The sequence below is a fragment of the Alternaria ethzedia genome (genome assembly GCF_023757985.1).
Source record: "Alternaria ethzedia strain BMP 0044 chromosome Unknown scaffold_20, whole genome shotgun sequence".
NCBI lineage: Eukaryota > Fungi > Ascomycota > Dothideomycetes > Pleosporales > Pleosporaceae > Alternaria > Alternaria ethzedia.
In genome coordinates, this window is record NW_026056213.1 from 39,974 (window position 1) to 58,033 (window position 18,060).

At 54.4% G+C, this 18,060-nt stretch overlaps 6 protein-coding genes across 6 annotated transcripts; 4 read left to right on the forward strand and 2 right to left on the reverse strand.

Annotated features, from left to right (window-relative positions):
- Window positions 1-440: 440 nt before the first annotated feature.
- Window positions 441-1,404, forward strand: J4E87_007314 (uncharacterized protein; the record flags this gene model as incomplete). Its single annotated transcript, XM_049378910.1, has 2 exons — window positions 441-948; window positions 1,004-1,404. 2 exons carry the CDS (start codon window positions 441-443, stop codon window positions 1,402-1,404), a joined length of 909 nt encoding a protein of 302 aa, XP_049231180.1.
- Window positions 1,405-1,789: 385 nt separating this feature from the next.
- Window positions 1,790-3,082, forward strand: J4E87_007315 (uncharacterized protein; the record flags this gene model as incomplete). The annotated part of the gene is made up of 1 exon (XM_049378911.1): window positions 1,790-3,082. The coding sequence occupies one exon, from the start codon at window positions 1,790-1,792 to the stop codon at window positions 3,080-3,082; it is 1,293 nt and encodes a 430-aa protein (XP_049231181.1).
- Window positions 3,083-3,901: 819 nt separating this feature from the next.
- On the reverse strand, window positions 3,902-7,240 carry J4E87_007316 (uncharacterized protein; the record flags this gene model as incomplete). Its single annotated transcript, XM_049378912.1, has 9 exons — window positions 3,902-4,174; window positions 4,226-4,588; window positions 4,643-4,935; window positions 5,316-5,693; window positions 5,746-6,115; window positions 6,166-6,575; window positions 6,623-7,025; window positions 7,078-7,171; window positions 7,224-7,240. 9 exons carry the CDS (start codon window positions 7,238-7,240, stop codon window positions 3,902-3,904), a joined length of 2,601 nt encoding a protein of 866 aa, XP_049231182.1.
- A 1,653-nt stretch (window positions 7,241-8,893) lies between these two features.
- On the forward strand, window positions 8,894-9,374 carry J4E87_007317 (uncharacterized protein; the record flags this gene model as incomplete). The annotated part of the gene is made up of 3 exons (XM_049378913.1): window positions 8,894-8,922; window positions 8,974-9,054; window positions 9,131-9,374. 3 exons carry the CDS (start codon window positions 8,894-8,896, stop codon window positions 9,372-9,374), a joined length of 354 nt encoding a protein of 117 aa, XP_049231183.1.
- Window positions 9,375-9,627: 253 nt separating this feature from the next.
- J4E87_007318 (uncharacterized protein) lies at window positions 9,628-11,961 on the reverse strand (the record flags this gene model as incomplete). Its single annotated transcript, XM_049378914.1, has 7 exons — window positions 9,628-9,669; window positions 9,719-10,480; window positions 10,530-11,187; window positions 11,237-11,271; window positions 11,319-11,432; window positions 11,520-11,557; window positions 11,607-11,961. The coding sequence occupies 7 exons, from the start codon at window positions 11,959-11,961 to the stop codon at window positions 9,628-9,630; spliced, it is 2,004 nt and encodes a 667-aa protein (XP_049231184.1).
- Window positions 11,962-13,955: 1,994 nt separating this feature from the next.
- On the forward strand, window positions 13,956-17,480 carry J4E87_007319 (uncharacterized protein; the record flags this gene model as incomplete). Its single annotated transcript, XM_049378915.1, has 4 exons — window positions 13,956-14,412; window positions 14,467-14,887; window positions 14,938-16,403; window positions 16,459-17,480. The coding sequence occupies 4 exons, from the start codon at window positions 13,956-13,958 to the stop codon at window positions 17,478-17,480; spliced, it is 3,366 nt and encodes a 1,121-aa protein (XP_049231185.1).
- Window positions 17,481-18,060: the final 580 nt, after the last annotated feature.

An 18,060-nucleotide genomic window follows, 5' to 3' on the forward strand; every position in this document is an offset into this window, starting at 1 on the left:
GGCGCAACGGGGCAGTAGCTTGACGAATGGACCCGGACTACCTGCCGCTTTGGCAGTATAGCGCAGTGCTTGACCGCCTTGTTCGAACACCTGGGGGAGGCGGCGGCGGGCGTCACTGAGTGGTGGAACGGCGCAGATTGCGCGACAGGTGTCTTGCCCACCGCACCCACCGCGGTGCGCATGGGGTGCGATAAGTGATGGCGGCGGCGGGCGGCATTGGCTGCCAGGGCGGGGCGGTGGGTCCGGCCGCCAGCAGGAGGCTCAACGGACGGGTTTGATCAGCGCGGGCTGCAGAAAAGATTTCGCCTAGGGAACCCCGGCGCTACGTCATCTTGAGGGAGACGACGGGTCCGGTGAGAGGGAGCACCGCACGTAGAAATAGCATCGCCGACGCTCCCAGCACGCCGACGACGACGACGCCGACGACGCCGACACACACGATGCAGCGCGCCAACACGACCGAGAGCCTGCGCACGCCCGGCGCCGCCATCTCGACGCTCAACCTCAACAAGCCCCCGCGGCCGGGCATGGAGCGCGCGCCCACGTCGACCAACCTGACGCGCCCGCTGCCCATCCAGCGCCTCGAGGGCAAGGTCGTCATGATCACGGGCGGCGGCGGCAAGGTGGGCGTCGAGTCGGCCGGCCGCCTGCTCATCGAGGGCTGCAACGTCGCCCTCATCGACATCGACCAGACGGCCCTCGAGGTCGCCGTGCCCGTGCTCAAGGCCGCCATCCCCACGGGCATCCCCATCGAGTCGCGCCTGCTGACCATCGTCGCCGACGCCACCAAGGAGCCCGACGTCGAGGCCTGCGCCAAGAAGGTCGTCCAGCGCTTCGAGAGGCTCGACGCCGCCCTGCTCAACTGCTGCCACCGCGGCGAGTCCAAGAGCATCTTCGACGTGACCGAGGACGACTTTGACCGCATCATGACCATCAACGCCAAGTCCGGTACGCCCACGTGACCCCACGTGACCCCACCACGTGACCCGCTGACCACTGCCAGCTTTCCTCGGCGTCAAGTACGCCGCCACCGCCATGCAGACGACGGCCGCCGGCGGCTCCATCATCATCCGCTCCTCCATCGCCGGCCTGCGCGGCTTCCCCAACCTCATCTCGTACAGCGCCAGCAAGTTCGCCCTGCGCGGCATTGCCCTCACCGCTGCCGAGGAGCTCGGCCCCCTCAACATCCGCGTCAACACCATCCACACCAGCATCATCCAGACCCCCGGCTACAAGGACGGCTGGAGCAAGGAGAAGCTGGCCGAGCTCAAGGAGGAGACTGCCCTCGACCGCTTCAGCAGCCCCGACGACGTGGCCAGCGTCGTCGCTTTCCTCGTCAGCGAAGACAGCAAGTTCATGACCGGCGGCCACCTGAAGATTGACGGCGGCTGTGTCGCTGTCTAGACGTCCCACGTAGCCTTGCTTGTTGTACTGCCATGGTCGTCATTTGCATGGATGGAGTTTGGGATGCCCGCCTTTCTTCACAGGCCGAGGCTGCATGTTTTGCGCAGGCTGCCATCACGGAGCCGACACATAGAGGCACTTTATTAGACGGGTAGAAATGCATCACCACACGGACCTGTGTCCGCAAGTACTCCATCTGTCAGCATGCTTAGGCATACCTAGGTGCTTTGCCATGACAGCGCGTGACGTCACTGCGTCGTTTCCGAAAGTATCCGCGAAGCTGCCATGGTGTGACGTGCATTAGCCATACGCCATCCCTCGGAAGGTTTCTTCGCGACTTTCAACTTCAATCCTCACTTCAACCCGTTAGAGACCCAAAGCCACCATGTCCGAACCTACAGCGACCCAACACCATCCCAAGTTCCAAACTCGCAAGCCAGAGCAAGATGCCGTCGACTACGAAATGCAGACATATACGCGCGGACTGGACTTTGAACGCCCACCGCTCACCTTCCAGGCTGACAAATGGGAAGAGCTGGCCTGCAGTCGCATGTCAGCCGACTCAAAAGGCTACGTATACGGATCCGCCGGCGTACGGGAGACCACAGACAAGAACCGCAGTGCCTTTAGAAGATGGTCGATTGTACCCAACCGCCTAGTCAGGTACGACGGCTTCCCTGACCTGACATCCGAGATCTTTGGGGAGAAGATGGTAGCACCCATCGCCATGGCGCCCGTCGGTGTACTCAAAATCTTCAACCCAGAAGGCGAGGTCGCGGCTGCAAAAGCAGCAGCCAAAGAAGCCATCCCGTACATCCTAAGTACGGCAAGTAGTACGAGTATAGAAGATACTGCCGCAGCCAACGGCCCCAACAGTCAACGCTGGTACCAACTCTACTGGCCGTCACGCGAACACGACGACATCACCATTTCGCTACTTGAACGCGCAAAGAACGCCGGCTTTACAGCTCTGTTTGTAACTCTAGATACGTACATCCTCGGATGGAGACCCGAAGACATGGACAACGGATACAACCCCTTCATGCGCGCCGACCGCACAGGCGTAGAACTTGGCATGACGGATCCTGTGTTCCGGAAACAGTTCAAAGCGAGACATGGCGTGGATGTAGAACGAAAGATGGAGGCTGCGGCGCCAGAATGGATGAGGACGATTTTCCCGGGCGAGAGCCATAGTTGGGAGGATGTCGAGTTTCTCCAGAAACACTGGCATGGGCCGATTGTGCTCAAGGGCATTCAGAGCTTGGCTGATGCGAGGAAGGCGGTGGAAATTGGCGTGCAGGGCGTCGTTGTGAGTAACCATGGGGGCAGGCAGCTCGATGGAGGGAATTCGTCGTTGGGCGTGCTGCCACATATTGTTGATGCTGTTGGGGATAGGTTGACCATTTTCTTCGACAGCGGGATACAATCGGGTGCTGACATTGCCAAGGCCATGGCGCTAGGAGCCGACTGCGTGCTGATTGGTAGGCCGTATGTGTATGGTCTGGCGCTTGGAGGAGAGAAAGGCGTGGAGCATGTGCTCAAGAGTCTGGTGGGTGAGCTCGAGTTGACATTGCATTTGAGCGGCATCCCGAGCGTGCAAAAGAAGGATTTGAATCGCGCCGTGCTCGTTAGAGAGGAGGCGCTTTTCGAAAGTGTGAAGGGGGTGGGATTGCGTTAGGGGAGATATTGCAATCTATATGGATCTTCATCTAATCACATGTAAACGTGTCGACACTCTTTTTAGCCTCACTCTTCCCTTTCACCAGCCACCTCCCGTGACCAACCGCAGTAAGCGCTACACATTCTTCGATGTACGAGCACTTATAAGCAGCAGCTCCATTCGGCGACATCTTGGTATCAGAATAGTGTAACCGTTCTGAACTTACCCTCTTCTCACCTTCACTTCGATCAAGACTTGCGTGGGTATCTAGACTTCCCGACGTTACCTTAACTTTGTCCATCTCCTGCAAATCACCAACACAATCTCCTCTTCATCTTGCAAACAGGGTTGTACTTGAGCGGATGAAGCGGGCTCTGGAACTGCAGTTTGGTGGATTCTTTGGAGGCGAGTGAGATGGTGGTAGAGACGCATGTAGGAATGAGCACGTTGGAGATTGGATTTGGTGACGCCGCGGACCAAAAGTGTGAGACCCCTTTTCTTTCCGATGGTAACGACTTCCTTACTTTTACCATGACGGGTGGTCGTGAGCTACATGCAGGGCATGACCGGGAACTTGTACCTTTAACTTTCTTCTTCCGGGTCAATGAGGATACGTATCCGCCAACTCCATTCGCTCCAAGGTACTTTTTCGGCTAACCATTACTGCCGCAAAATACTCTCGTTACCCTTGAACTACGAGTGTCAATGTCACTCCCCTGTGATAAATGATCTGAGTTTTGCGAGGCTCAATGCTATACGGATATATCAAGCGTCACCAACTACACATGCCGAATCTACAGACGCCAATCCAGAAAAGGCCTTTTATTGGACGACAGATCACACCCTCATCATCATCCGTACCGTAGGAATAAAGTCTTGACTATCCTTCTCTTGCTGTTCGAAGCTCTGTTTAAAGGCTGCCAACCCCGCAAGGATCCCGCATACCATAAACACCAACGACACAAGCGACCAAATGACACCCCAGCATTGCGACGAACCGCCATACCGCTTAGCGAAGACGCTGGCATCAGACGAGTTGACCTTACGGAGAATGAGGTCGTCACAGATATCCCAGACGCTGTAGAGAGAAGACATGACGCCGATGAAAAGCTGGAGCGGTGTTAGTAAGGACATTTCGAGGGGACAGGGAAAGACACCTACGACCATGAACCTCAACGCCTCGCCATGTTCGATGAACCAGAAGGCTATCAGTAGCCCTACGCTGAGAAGAATTGTGACGATAGTCAACCAGTCTTTTCTCGCCCACCATAGTGTCAGCAAGAAGCAAACGCCTAGCACTATACTCGCTACTTTGGATGCCACGATGTTGAAGCCACAGAAGGTCAGCAGAGCACCTATCAATGAGGAGCCCAAGTAGCCAGCAGGCAGAGTTATGAATTGCTTGCCGCCGCGCATATGCGTTACACCGCCTTCATGGGGATCAAGGGAGATGGACTCCACTCGCCCGCCGGTACAGCAGGATGTTATTGCATGAGAGAATTCATGAAAGGCTATGACGAGCATCTGTGGGTTTCGTCAGCTATCAACATCTCCCATTGCCCCACGCTACCTACATACCTTGAACGGCCACAACACCCACCGTACATACGGCAAGTTCCACAACAACGCAATAACGACAACATACGCAGCAATAACACCCAGCGTAACCCCTTGGGTGTGATTTACACTCAACCCGCGGCGCTCAAAGTGATGCGAAGCCTGCGAGGCGACAGCCGGCCCCGCTGTGACCAGGGTCCGGCGCGCTAATTTGGCGAGCGTGCTGGTGTTGCGAGGCGACGCTGCTGGCGGCATGGCGGTGTAGTTGTACGTCTCTGTGGTATGAAGTGTTTGAGCGTGGGCAGAGCGGAAGCCTGGGTACTGAGTAGCCAAAGTACAGAGGAATGAAGATGCTGTTCTTGTTGTTCTGGTGAGTGAAAGCGGAGAGTGGCTGGGGAGAAGACGTGGAGCTGACGCGTTGTTTGTGGAATGCGCCACGCAGCACGCTAAATTTAGCAGGGATGTGGCTGTGTCGGCATTTTGTCATCAGGTACACGGAACAGGAGACAAAGCAGACTTGGACACTGGAAACAGTAGATGATATTGTATTGAATGGGATAGTCTGTGTATTATGTATACCGCTTGGTAGAGTGCGGCGTCATGCTGAAAGGAAGCGGTTCACTGAGCTGTGCGAATGCATCTTCGTCCCAAATACCAGGATATGAACTGAGTATGCATCGAGAGAAACCCTAACCTCGGCGCTCCTCGTCAATGTGTTCCTGATGCACTGACATGCCCCTTTCGGGCGAAGTATCGACATCTTTGTCGCCATACTTCTCAGATCCAACAGCACCAGTAGCGCCAACAGCGCTGTGTCGTCGCTCCCAATATGAGTCGTCGCGTTCGTTACGGCTGATGTATCCAGCCGGGACCCACTTCTTACTGGTCCTGGCAGATAGGCTCGGGTCTGAGTACATGATATCGACGTTCTCAAGAGACAACGATTTGGTCTCGAAGACGAAGAAGTAAACGACACCGGCGGCGACGAAGTTGCAGGCGAAGAAAACGAAACCGAAGGCGTATCCGATGCCGTCGTCAGCGTAAGGTGTGAGGAAACCGATCAGGAAGTTGCCTAAGAATGGTCTTTAGTAAGCGAAGTCGGCATAAGAAAGCATGTTGCTTACCGAGCCAGTTGAACGCTGTAGCCAAAGAGGCTTGCTTCGCGCGAGTTCTGAGCGGGAAAGTTTCGCCAATGATTACCCAAATGAAAGGACCCCAGGTGGCGGCGAAGCTTGCAATGAACATGCAAGCAGCGACGATCATGACGATACCGGCAGTGGGGTTGTCTTGCGGTGGGAGCGCAACACCGATGATGGCAAAGATGAGCAGCCAAGTAGCTTGCCAGAGACCGCCAATGACGAGCGGCACACGGCGACCGACTCGCTCAATGAGGTACAACCCGGGGATCGTCATGGCCACGTTGACAGCACCAAGAATAAGTTGAACTTGGAGAGGATCATCAATGCCTGCGGATTGGAAGATAGTCGCGCCATACTGTGACGATTAGCGGCGTGCATGTGAGGTCGTTATTCGAGGGAACTTACGTAGAAGAAGTAGTTGACACCAGTCCACTGCTGGAAGAATTGGATAGCACATCCGACGAGGGTACGGTATGCAAGACGCGGGATACCGGATGGCTGGCCAGTGAAGCATTCCACCCAAGTACCTTGCCCGGCGCTCTTTTGCTCGTTGATGGAATCCTCCATCTCCTTGAAGTCCGAGTTGACCAACTCGTGGTTGGGGTCGTGTGCCAAGCCTCGGAGACGAGCCATTGACATGCGCGCTTCTTCCCAACGGCCTTTACCGGCCAACCATCTGGGCGATTCTGGCGTGAAGAGTACACCGAAGCCAAGAGGGAGCGAGAAGCCGATTCCGAGGCCAATGACGATTCTCCAGGCGGCATCGCTGTCTTGGCCCGGATTGTCACGGACACCAAAGTTGATAATGTTGGAAACTGCATATAGTAAGTACTTTGTAAGCACACATCTGGGCCAGACCTACTCAGGATGCCAACAGTGATCATAAGCTGGTAAGATGCGACTACGGCACCACGAATCTCTCGTGGGCAGACCTCGGACTGGTACATCGGTACACCAATAGAGAGAATACCGACACCGAGACCAGCAACGATACGACCAATAGTCATGTGGACCCAGGTGTTCATCGCTGTGACCTGGATGATGTTGCCAATGACGAATATGAGCACACCGATGGAGAGATTGCGGCGACGACCAAACCAGTCGGCAGTGTAAGCACCAGCGAGCGCGCCGATGAGAGTACCAATGGACATGAGGGATACAAGCAGGGACGAAATCGTGGGATCGAATGCTTTCTCGCCATTGCCCTGGTCCTGTCCAAAACGCTGGATGAAGTCCTTGAAGATGAGGATTCCACTGATTTGACCCTGCATTACGTGAGCCACACGCATTCACAGGCAGAGATTGGCAGATGCATACCGTGTCGTAACCGAAGAGGAAACCACCTATCGATGTGATGACACCAAGAATGATGGCTTCGATACCGCACTCGGCACCGCGAACGCGGACAGAACTATTCAGAGTCAATATAGCATTCATGCATAGTCGAACGGCGTCAAACGTACACTTTGCCCAGACCCATGGTTGTAGTAACGATTCGATCACGACAAGACCGATGTGCGAGACAAGATGGATTTACTTGTTCGGCACACGACGAATCTTAAGTATCGATGCCAATTCCAGTCCCGTGTCCCGTAATGCGGTAATGCCCAGCATCGCGCCGAGCGTTCGACTCCGGGGCTCCTACGTCATACGCGCCACGCCGTCACGCGAAATTGCGCGCGAGCGGCCTTACCAGCTTGGCTTCACCTCCTCCACAGCCAAACAAAAGTGATCCGGGGGTCTGAAACTGCAGTAGTGGGCTTGTCAATGCGACGCAGCCGCTGGGGGACAAGGGGCGTGTATGTGGGGAAGCAGGTCGCGATTCGATAGCCAAGCCAAATCCGCCCGACGTTCCGGGAAGCCCACCAAGAGATAGACGGCCTCGAGCACACATGGATCGGATCGTGCTCTCACATGCTCATCTGACGGTAGGCGTTGTACAAGGCGTCCTGCTAGATCCCTAACGTGCAAAGTGAACGCCTCTGATGCGCACCCCGCATTCAAACGCAAAGCACTCAGCGACGCGCTCCAGGGACCGTTGTGCCGCACAGCCGGGCGCCAGAAACTTGGTGACGGTCGCGTGACTTGTGGATATCGACTCGACGACGCGTATTCTTCGGCCGGGGCCATGTCGGTGAAGATACTTCACTTCAAGATGCGACAGACGCTCTCGGCAGTGGGGATGATGGAGATGCGTACGACCCCATCCGGGCCTGTGCAGCCTCAACACCTGGGCTCCGACCATCCCTCCGACTCTTTGAACAATTGCCGCGCGAACCGGCACAAGCTTTGTCGCTGTGCTTGTTTTGGACTGCAATCTCCGATCGCTTGCAGTCTCTCTCCGGTCAAGTAAAGCGAGGGACCCAGTTTGGATGCAACGTAAGCCAGGTTGCGGCGACGGATTGGTGCGAGAGCGGCCCACATGAGGCTCAAGGAAGACACTAAGAACCTTCCATTACCTTGGCATGTCCGACCCGCATCGGACGAGAAAGTGAGGCCGTAATCTCGGCAGTTCCCACGTCGTGGAGTGGGTGTGAAGGCTTTGAGGGGCAGCCTGCGTGTTGGGGAGAAGAAGGGGTGTGGAGGTTGCGGAGACTGGAGAAAACTTCTCCTCAGTAGTAAGCACTGGGGACGAAAGCTGGAGAAGGAACAACACAAGCACCAACAACAGCAACCTTCTTGCGCAACTCTCCCTACAACATGACTTGTGTCTAGGTAATTTACACGACAACTGACTCTCACGGCTTCTTGCTCTGTGCGGTTTAGCGCATCCGGTGGGATGTACATAGTAATCCTGTCACCGCAGAAGGGAAGAGACACTGCGCCGGCAACGCGCCGATGCCAGGTACGATCTGAAACGTCGTCATTCCCGCATCTTTCGATGTATCGATGTCTGAGTGAACAAAGACAATGCCCTTCAACGCGGTCTGCCAAGTCACGTGCGGCGTTCCTTGGTCCTTCTAGGCACCGTTGGAACGCGATGGTGATGTCATCATGTCGCGATACTCAGGAGCCAACTGAGAATGCTGCATCAACCCAGAACCCCTAACAAGAACACTCGGGAAGACATTGCGGAGTACACCAAACTCAAATTTCCTATAGACAACCTCCGGACTCACAAGTAGATCACAAAATGGTCAAAGACAACGAAACCGTGATTGAGTAAGTGGCCCATGAACGTCAACGCAAGCAAAGTGCTTACGGCATCGCAAGGGAGTTCAACGAGCTGGTCAACATGTCGGCAGACGAACTACAAGACTGGCTTGGCAGCGATGAATCCGCTGGAGCCGGCTGGTAAGCTCTGCCTGCAACGAATGCAGTGCTGACGTTGCGAATCTTATGACATGCATGCCCTCTAAGACGCCTACAGGTCCAAAGACAACGGCTCCGGCGAGACAGTCGGCCACGATTCGGGTCGTAAAATCGTTGCTATACTGCAGAATAATCCGCAGAAGGACGCGGATAAGTATGAACAAGAAGACATTGACCACATGCGCAAGGTGGTAGCATACTGCAAGAGGCATCTTGCGCAAGAGGACAAGGCGAAGAAGGACACGGATAGCAAGAGCTACAAGAGCTTGAAAAACTGGGGTCACGACGCCCAGAAGGCTTGAGCATCTGCATGAATGGGAATGATGCTGGAAGAGGTGTGAACTCGACACAGGCGGAACAAGTAGCGATTTGCATATATCGAGGTCAAACCACAGGCTTCCAATATTGTGACAACAATGACACGAACACATGTCACTTCGTCATTTTGTGCAGGAGACATGGATTTCAAGACGGCCGTATCAAAAGTGGAGTAAAATAGAAACAATGCTTGAAAGACATCTAGGTAGAAGCGGCGCACAGGACGAGTGTCTTGGTCTACAGAGCAGTCGACCTCTTGCGGCCAGCGAAGTAGTTTCCCTTTGATTCGTTAATTCTCAGTTCGAGTAGTCGGATCGGTGATACTTACTTGCATGCCACCCACGCACGCTGGCTGCTCCATTTCCTCCGTCTTTGTTCTCTCAGGTGGGCTTCTGCGCATGAAGCACTCGCCTACATGATGGCCCTCATCGCACGCAACGACCCATTGACCCATACCCATGTCCTTGGGAGCGTGCCTGACACCTCTTCCACCGCCACCTACAATCAGATTGCCTGGTCGGTAGGTTGGATCCGCGCGCATACGCTTAATCACGCTGCTGTGGATGACGGCATTCGCGGGTATGTCGCGCGTCTCACCCTTGGGCAAAGGCCATCGGATCGCTTTCCATGTCCCATCCTCCTGTAAGTCCATGCGTCGGAAAGGCAGGTACTCCATTATGTTCCACGAAACGACGCCCATGCGATTGGCACCATTGTTGAATTGCAGGACGTCGTGGATACGGCCTTTGGTCGCAGCGCTGTGGAAATGTTTGTGGAAATGCGTGTTAGGGTGTTCGCGATGGTGCGAAAGGATGTTGTCGTCGTCAGTGTAGCCAGCTGTGTCGACGGATTGCGCGCCCGAATTGGCGATGACGGGTGAGGGCGACGCAGGATCGATTGCAATCATCGGGATGTTGTTCTGCGCTCGCGACACGTTGGTTGTGGGCTCCTCGTGGCAGCAACTCAGAGCTGCGAGCTTGTCTTCGTCAAAGTCGAGCCCAGCTTTTTGAGCTTCGCGCACCATCCACACCAGGGCTACGTGGCTCAGTGCTGCGTCGTCATCACCAAGAGGCCAGCCTCCTCCGATGTCCTACACGACGTTAGTATTGAAATTGAACCTCCGTGACGAGCACACTTACTGCATGGCATCCAGGAAACCAGACTTCCTGAATATCCTGCTCGCCATCTTCGTCTTGAGAGTTAAAAGTTCCCGCAGCGTCATAGGATCGCATCGAAGGAGTAGCAGAGCCGTGAACGCCATCAAGCTGGGAGCAGTCCGCGCTACGGCTGCGTACGCCTGAAGTCTCATGTGGGTCTCTGTAACGCTCAGGTGGTGGTGCTAATGTATCTCGCCGACCTCTACTCTGCTGTTCGTCGTGGTCTTTCTCGTCTAGGTCATGGTCTTCATGATCACCATGGATCAGATCCTTCATGTGCTGCCGGTGTCTGTGGCGATGCTTGTACAACATTGACCGGTCGGGCTTCTCTTGAGAGATGAGATCTTGTCTGAACTTTGCGCGTCGTTCATCGATGGATACTGCGTGTCGTATTACGTGGGCGCTGCTTCTTGCGGTGTAGGGGAATCTGCTACGTTGCATCCAGGCGTTCTCGAAAGCAGGCACGGAATTGACTGTATCGAAGAGGCCCAGAAACCGAATGGGTTTGACGGGGCGGCTGAACGTCTCGCGAAACGCGCACATGAATTCCAGAAGCTTTAGCTTCTCAGATTTCTCGCCTGGCTTGCGATCTTTGCCGCCTTTTTCGTCCGGTAATCTACATTGCCATTTCTGGAATGTTCTGAGATTGCGTTAGTGTAGAGTTCATGCATGCTACATGCTATACTCACTTCCATGCGAATTGACACATCTCTTCGTTTCCAGCCTGTCGACAATTAGAAATCGCCTGACAAACATTGGGCAGTTGCTTACAGAGAGGAGACCAACGTGATCAAGCATCTCTGCGAGGAAGCGAGCGGTATATGCACCACGCGAGAAGCCGAAGAAGAAGATATCATCGCCAGGTGTATAGTATCGCATTAGGAACTGTCCAGTCCATGTCAGCCAGCTGCGACCGGGTTCCGTCCTCTAGCCACTAAGCTGAGGATAGAGCTACCTCCTGGGATGGCTTACCTTGTATCCCGCCATGACATGCTGATCGAATGAAGTTCCTACACCAGATCAGATCCCATGCATCACAACGAGCCGCGCCGAACGTACCTATTGCGCTATCTTTTGCCTTCGCGTACCATGACTGGAACTTTTCCCATCGACCTGTTCGGGTCATGGATCCATTGGCTTTCGTAACATATGTACCGATTCCGGGCTGGTAGTAATGGAACTGATCATCCCCATTGCGATCGAGCATGCGATAGATTTTGAGGATGTTGCTGTCGGAGTCTGTGCCTGAGAATTTGTTGCCTGTACCATCGAAGCACAGGACAAACTTCTTGGTCACATGGTTCGGACGTCGTGACACGGCTCCGTAATCCATAGGGTTGTTGTTAGGTGGTTGTGCGGATACCTGAGGCGAAACGCTCGGTAGACGTGACTGCTCTGAGTTCTTGCGCGCCATGTTGAGACGTGGGGCTTGACGAGGAAGAGCACCTTGATAGGAAGCCAGCTTGGTCGTCAGAATGAAGCAGTCGCGAAGTGTCAAGTAGCCAAGTAATCTCTATCAACGCGGGGATCGGCTACAAAAGCCTAACACAACTGACGCGTGCTCCCCGTCTGGTCTGTCTCCAAAGCTTCCGAGCGTATCAAGCCACATTAAGATACTGATCGCCATTGCTAATGCGGCTTGTAACAAAGCTCGCCTATCGACGCGTCGATGTCGCAGGTGGTGGGCTGGGAGTAGTCCCGCCGCTAATAGCAGCCGCTGATCGTTCTGAAGTGCCGCTCGCCCTACAGCGACTATTGACCTTTGAAAGCTGAGATAAACTGACTACCGTGCGCTATACGACGCCCCCACCTTGAGTTGCTACATCAATGATGCGGCAGCCTGTCAAGCATCTGAGCGTTGCCTGGCAGAAGGCACGACAGATACACCGCATCCTGTCCCGTGTCGTGCTGCAATTGATTGCAGAAAAGAAACGCATGTGGCCCTCGACTGCAAGTAAGCCAATGCCACCGTTTCGCCACTATCCCGGCTGGCAATATGGTGGTAACCGATAGACGCGATGCTACGCAGTCCAGGCAGGCAAGCTCCGAGAGCTAATGCTGAGCGCGTTCCTCGTGATCGCAGTGGTGTCTAATCCAATTGGACTCGGAAGCAGTGCATTCAACAAGAACGTGCCGATCAGAGAGGAGAGGTTGGTGTAGGTCTGCTCGCCGACATGTGAGCAGGAAAAGCACGTCGCGTCGATGGTTGACGCTACCCTTCCAGCGATCATTTGTGGGGAGGCGGCCCGTGCACCAGCCGTCTCGATTGCCGTCCTCTCGACTATCGATCGCACCTCCCAGTCACCACAACCACCGCCGGCGTCTTGGATGAACCGGACAGTAAACCTTACGGCTTCGGGACAGGCCGTAGACCACTGACCGCCGTCGCTAGTGCCTGCCTGATACCGCACCCTACTCGGAGATTTGCAAGCTGGCACTCCTGTTGTTGACCGCCACCACATCAGCTGAAACTCACTCTCGTCTGTCCACTTGCTAGCACATGACTGCGCGACCATTCGTCGGGAAGTAAGGTCGGTCAATTCCGGTGCCGCAAGCGCTAGAGTCTCCTTCCACTACTCAGCCGAAAAAAGCTGAATCGGGATGCCGATCGCTTGATAGTTCGTCTATGGCTTTTGTCCACGTCTCTGTTTGGAATGGTCGCGAGTTCAGGTCGCCGTTCCTGTCTATCATGTTATCGACCGCCAGGGTTGCGACATCTTCGACACGTTCCCATAGGGAGACAGCCGAAGTGAGACCACAACGACTCCCAGGCAACCAAAAGCGCTGAAGCCTGAAACGTGGCAGGCGTACCCACCTCCTGGCTACACGTTGCTTTTGGACTTTTCGCAGTGTCGCAAAGGCCATCCATGGATCGTCACAGGTGGGTCTAGTTAGTCGTTTCCTCATGGAGCCAATGGTGCTACTACGCTGTGGGTCTTGAGGACCGCTCACAGATCATTCCTTGGACTTGTCATGCAGTGCTCGATACCCCTCTGTCAGTTCTTAGCGAAGGTAGCGCAGAATCCGTCTGGCACTACCCTCCACAAAGGAAGTCACGACCAATGAGCAGTCGGACATTTGTAGCCATCAGAGGTCTGACGATATCAAGATCCGGACGCTACTCACATCATCCCGATGCAGGCATGGGTTCGTCCGCCCTTGAGGAAGCCGCAGGACACTGTTCGCCGAGTGCATATGCTGATCAACACACCGTAGCTGCTAGCGATCGTCGCCACGCAACTGGCTCGCTGCTGCTTGCCATGGCCAAGCTCCTGCGTGGGGAGCATTGCGCCTCCCAGATCAACAGCAAGCTACGTTGAACTTACTTTGTGAACTCCGTCCGGCCCTGGGATTCATATTCTCCCCGTTCCCATCTTTTCCACATGGTCATACACACACTTATTCATCATGCCTAGCCAGATACAAACATTGATCGGAAAGATCAGGAGGAAGCCGACGCAAGCCAGCGATGGCCGAACAGCGGAAGCATCGAGTGGCATGAAGAACCACCAGAAGACTGGCATCGTCAGCGACATTAGAGGTCTCGGTGTTAAGGATGCCAAGTTTGCCCTCGATGCCATTACGACACTCGCATCCGGTGAGCCTCTGGACGACAAAGAACTTCTTCTCGAGAAGGGAGTTCAGATGCTACAGGGTCTTCCTCTGAACAGCGGTCTCAGTGCAAAGGTGTCGGATGGTTTCATCAGCATGCTCTGGAATGATTTACCACACCCAACACCTACGCATGCCGGCCCATCGGCACGATACCGGAAGCACGACGGCTCAGGAAACAATCCCCACAACCCTGAAATGGGCAAGGCAGGTTCGCCATATGCGCGAAATGTACCTCCCACCAAACCGAAAGGTAAGTACCCTCTTGCTATCATCCCATGCGAATCAGGACTGACAACTTCTCAAGGGCCAAATTTACCTGACGTTGAAGACGTATACGAGGCGCTTCTCAAGCGCAGTGGTCCTTTCCGCGAGCACCCGTCTGGTCTGAATCGCCTCTTCTTCTCCTTCGCAACCATAGTCATACACGAATGTTTCCAAACCTCTAGGACAGATCCTTGGATCAATGAGACTTCGAGCTATGTTGACCTCAGCACCCTGTACGGCAATACAGAGAAGGAGCAACATCGCGTGCGAACTTACAAAGATGGCCTGATCTACCCAGACTCAATCGCCTCGGAGCGCATCATGATGATGCCCCCTGGTGTAGTCGCAGTACTGTTGATGTTCTCGAGAAACCACAACCACGTCGCGGAGTCGCTGCTGTCAGTGAATGAGGACGGCAAATACAAGCCCTGGGATACTCTGGACGAGGCAGGCAGGAAATGGTAAGTTTGCTGCAGTCCATGTACGCGATATGAGCCTAACACGAATTCAGGCAAGACGAGGACATATTCCAGATCACGCGCAACATTAACGTCGGTTTCTTTGCCTCAGTCGTACTGAAAGACTATGTCGCTGCCATCCTGAACACACCACGAGCCAACTCGGAATGGTCTCTTGATCTTGGTAAAGAGATCAAGCAAGGCGGCACACGTGTCGAGCGCGGCACCGGCAGCCATGTATCCGTGGAGTTTGCTGTTCTTTACCACTGGCACGCTGCTCTCAGTGCCGCGGATGAGACATGGATGGAAGATATCATCCGTTCCGTCTTCCCTGACATCCGCCACATTGACGATGTGACAATCGAGATGTTCCACCAAGTCATGAAGGTATATGGTCATGACTTGATGAGCAAGAAGCCCTGGGAGTGGACTTTTGGAGGCCTTGAGCGAGGCGCTGACGGCAGGTTCAACGATGCCCAACTTTCCGAGCTTATCAAAGACTGCATCGAGGAGCCTGCCCATGCTTTTGGTGCCCATGGTACCCCCGCCAGTCTAAAGGTCGTTGACCTCATGGGCCAATTGCAGGCCCGTGAGATGTTCAATGTCTGCACGCTCAACGAGTTCCGCCGGTATCTTAATCTGAAGCCGTACGATACGTTTGAAGATTGGTGTTCCGATAAAGAGACAGCACGAGCAGCCGAGCTGTTGTACGGCCACATGGAGAACATGGAACTCTACCCTGGATTGATGGCCGAGTGCACCAAACCTGCCATGCCGGGAAGCGGTGTCTGCCCTGGTCAAACGACTGGTCGAGGTATCCTGGACGACGCCGTCGCATTGGTTCGCGGTGATCGTTTCCTGAGCTACGACTTCAACAGTAACACCCTTACGCAATGGGGAGCGGCTTTGCTGGCGGAGACAACACCCGGTGCATACGGTGGTGTGTTTCCTAAGCTGCTCTTCCAGGGTCTTCCGGGTGGATTCAAGGGAACTTCCAGCTACGCGCTGCTGCCCTTCTATACTCCCAAAGCAGCGAAGGAGATTCTTCAAGGAAATGGTGTGCTTGAAAAGTACGACCTCAGACGCCCTCCCAGCGATTACGACATCATCAGCGTCCAAACGCAGGAGGGTTGCAAGAAAATCTTCGAGGATCGTGAGAGTTTCGTTGTCATGTACCAGGCAGCTATTCGCAACTGTACTGCTGGACATGACTTCATGATCGGCTGGGACGAGCAGAAGAAGCATGATGAACGCTCCAACATTCTGCACAAGGTCTTCTTTGAGGAGGGCTTCGAGAAGAACATCAACGAGTTCTTCACGACCAACGTACGCAATCTCATCAAGAAGAACTCCCTCAAAGGCGCCAAGGGCAGGATGAGCATCGACATTGTCCGTGATGTTACCAACATTACGCCAATCCTTTGGCTCGCTGAGCGTTTTGCACTCCCGCTGAAGACACAAGAGCAACCTAGAGGCTTGCTCTCCGTCCACGAAGCTTTCCTAGCCTATCTCGTACTGTGTAAGTAACCAGTCCAGCGCTCTTGAACCTGCAGCAGGTGCTAACCTCCGCCCAGTCATGTACCAGTCCTTCAACATAATGCCCCATAACGAATGGAAGCTGCGTGCAGGCGCTATGGAAGCCGCAGCCCCCCTCCGCTCCATCTTCGAAACCCATCTTAAGACGCAAACTGGGCGTCTAGAAGGTTTCGTCGACTGGATGGCCAAGGGCTCCGCTTTCGAGGTAGGCCCACACGCCGACCGCATCTACCATGCATTAGCGGACACCAAGCTGCCCATCGGAGACATGGTCGGTGACTGCATCGGTATGGGAGCGCCCGTCGCCGGAAACCTGACACAGCAAGCCAGTCTGCTGATCGACTTGTTTCTATCTCCTGGGTACGAAAAGTACAAGACAAGGATCGTCGAGCTATCGCACATGGACCCTACGACCTCGGACCGCGAACTCCAAGGCTTCGTTTACGAAGGCATGCGCCACGTTGGTGTTGTTCCCGGTCTACCTCGCGTTGCGACGCGCGACATTACCGTCAACGACGGCGTCCGCGGCCCTGTTTCCGTCAAAAAGGGCCACACGATCCTCATTGCAACTTCCAAAGCCGCCATGGACCCCGTTGCGTTTCCCAACCCTGAGATCCTAGACCCGCATCGCCCATTCAAGGAGTACACACTGCTCGGCCATGGCCTGCACTTCTGCTTCGGCGCCCGCCTCGTAGGCCCGTCTCTCGCCGCGACGCTGCGCGAAGTTTTCAAACTACCAAACGTGCGGCGCGCACCGGGCAAACAGGGTCGTTTTACCGTCACGGAGCACAAACTCGCCGGCATAACGATGCGACATTATCTTGATTCGAGCTCGAAGGAGAGTCCCATCCCCACGAGTCTACGGCTGCACTACGATAGCGAGGATGTTGTTGTTGCGACGGGTCTCAATGGCCATCTTACCAATGGCCATGCGAACGGGGGGCTGACGAACGGACACACGAATGGACTTTCCAACGGACATACAAACTTCGCTTCTAATGGCCATGCCAATGCAGGTGGGGATAATGAACATGGCAATGCGTATACAATTGCGCCTTAGGGAGGTGTGGGACCTGAACCCAATTCGGCACCAGGACGCCTGTCGGTGTCTTCCTGGTCAGTGTCTTCGTCGTCGTTGTCGAGCGAAAGCTCTGATCTGAAGCGGCAGCCAGGGATTTTCTGTTGCCGGAGTGCGCGGGAATAATTTGCTAGGAGATGTCCGCTTGTAGTCAAGAGTTGGGCATGACTTCGTTAGGGTGTTATTGTTTGTGACGATACCATTGAACTTTCTGTTGGCTTAGTTGTAGTGTTATAAAATCAGCTTGCTGCAAGTTGTTGTCGAATTCAAGCTTCAAGTTGATGTCAGTCGTGTTGTTATGTTGGGAATGTGGCTTAAAAGGTTCACATATCTGGTGTCGATAACTAGCCAACCTTAGCCCAGCCTTGCACTGTAATATACAGTTGCAAAAGTCCAATGTCTCTATTAGGTTACGTGTCTTTAACATTCATCAGTATCAATCGTACCAACACGGTGGTCTAGTCATCAACGTACACCGACAAACACAAAGCCACCCCCATATTACGAGGTATTACTATGCACCCAGTCTTTTATGAGAACGACATTATCAGATAATCTGGCA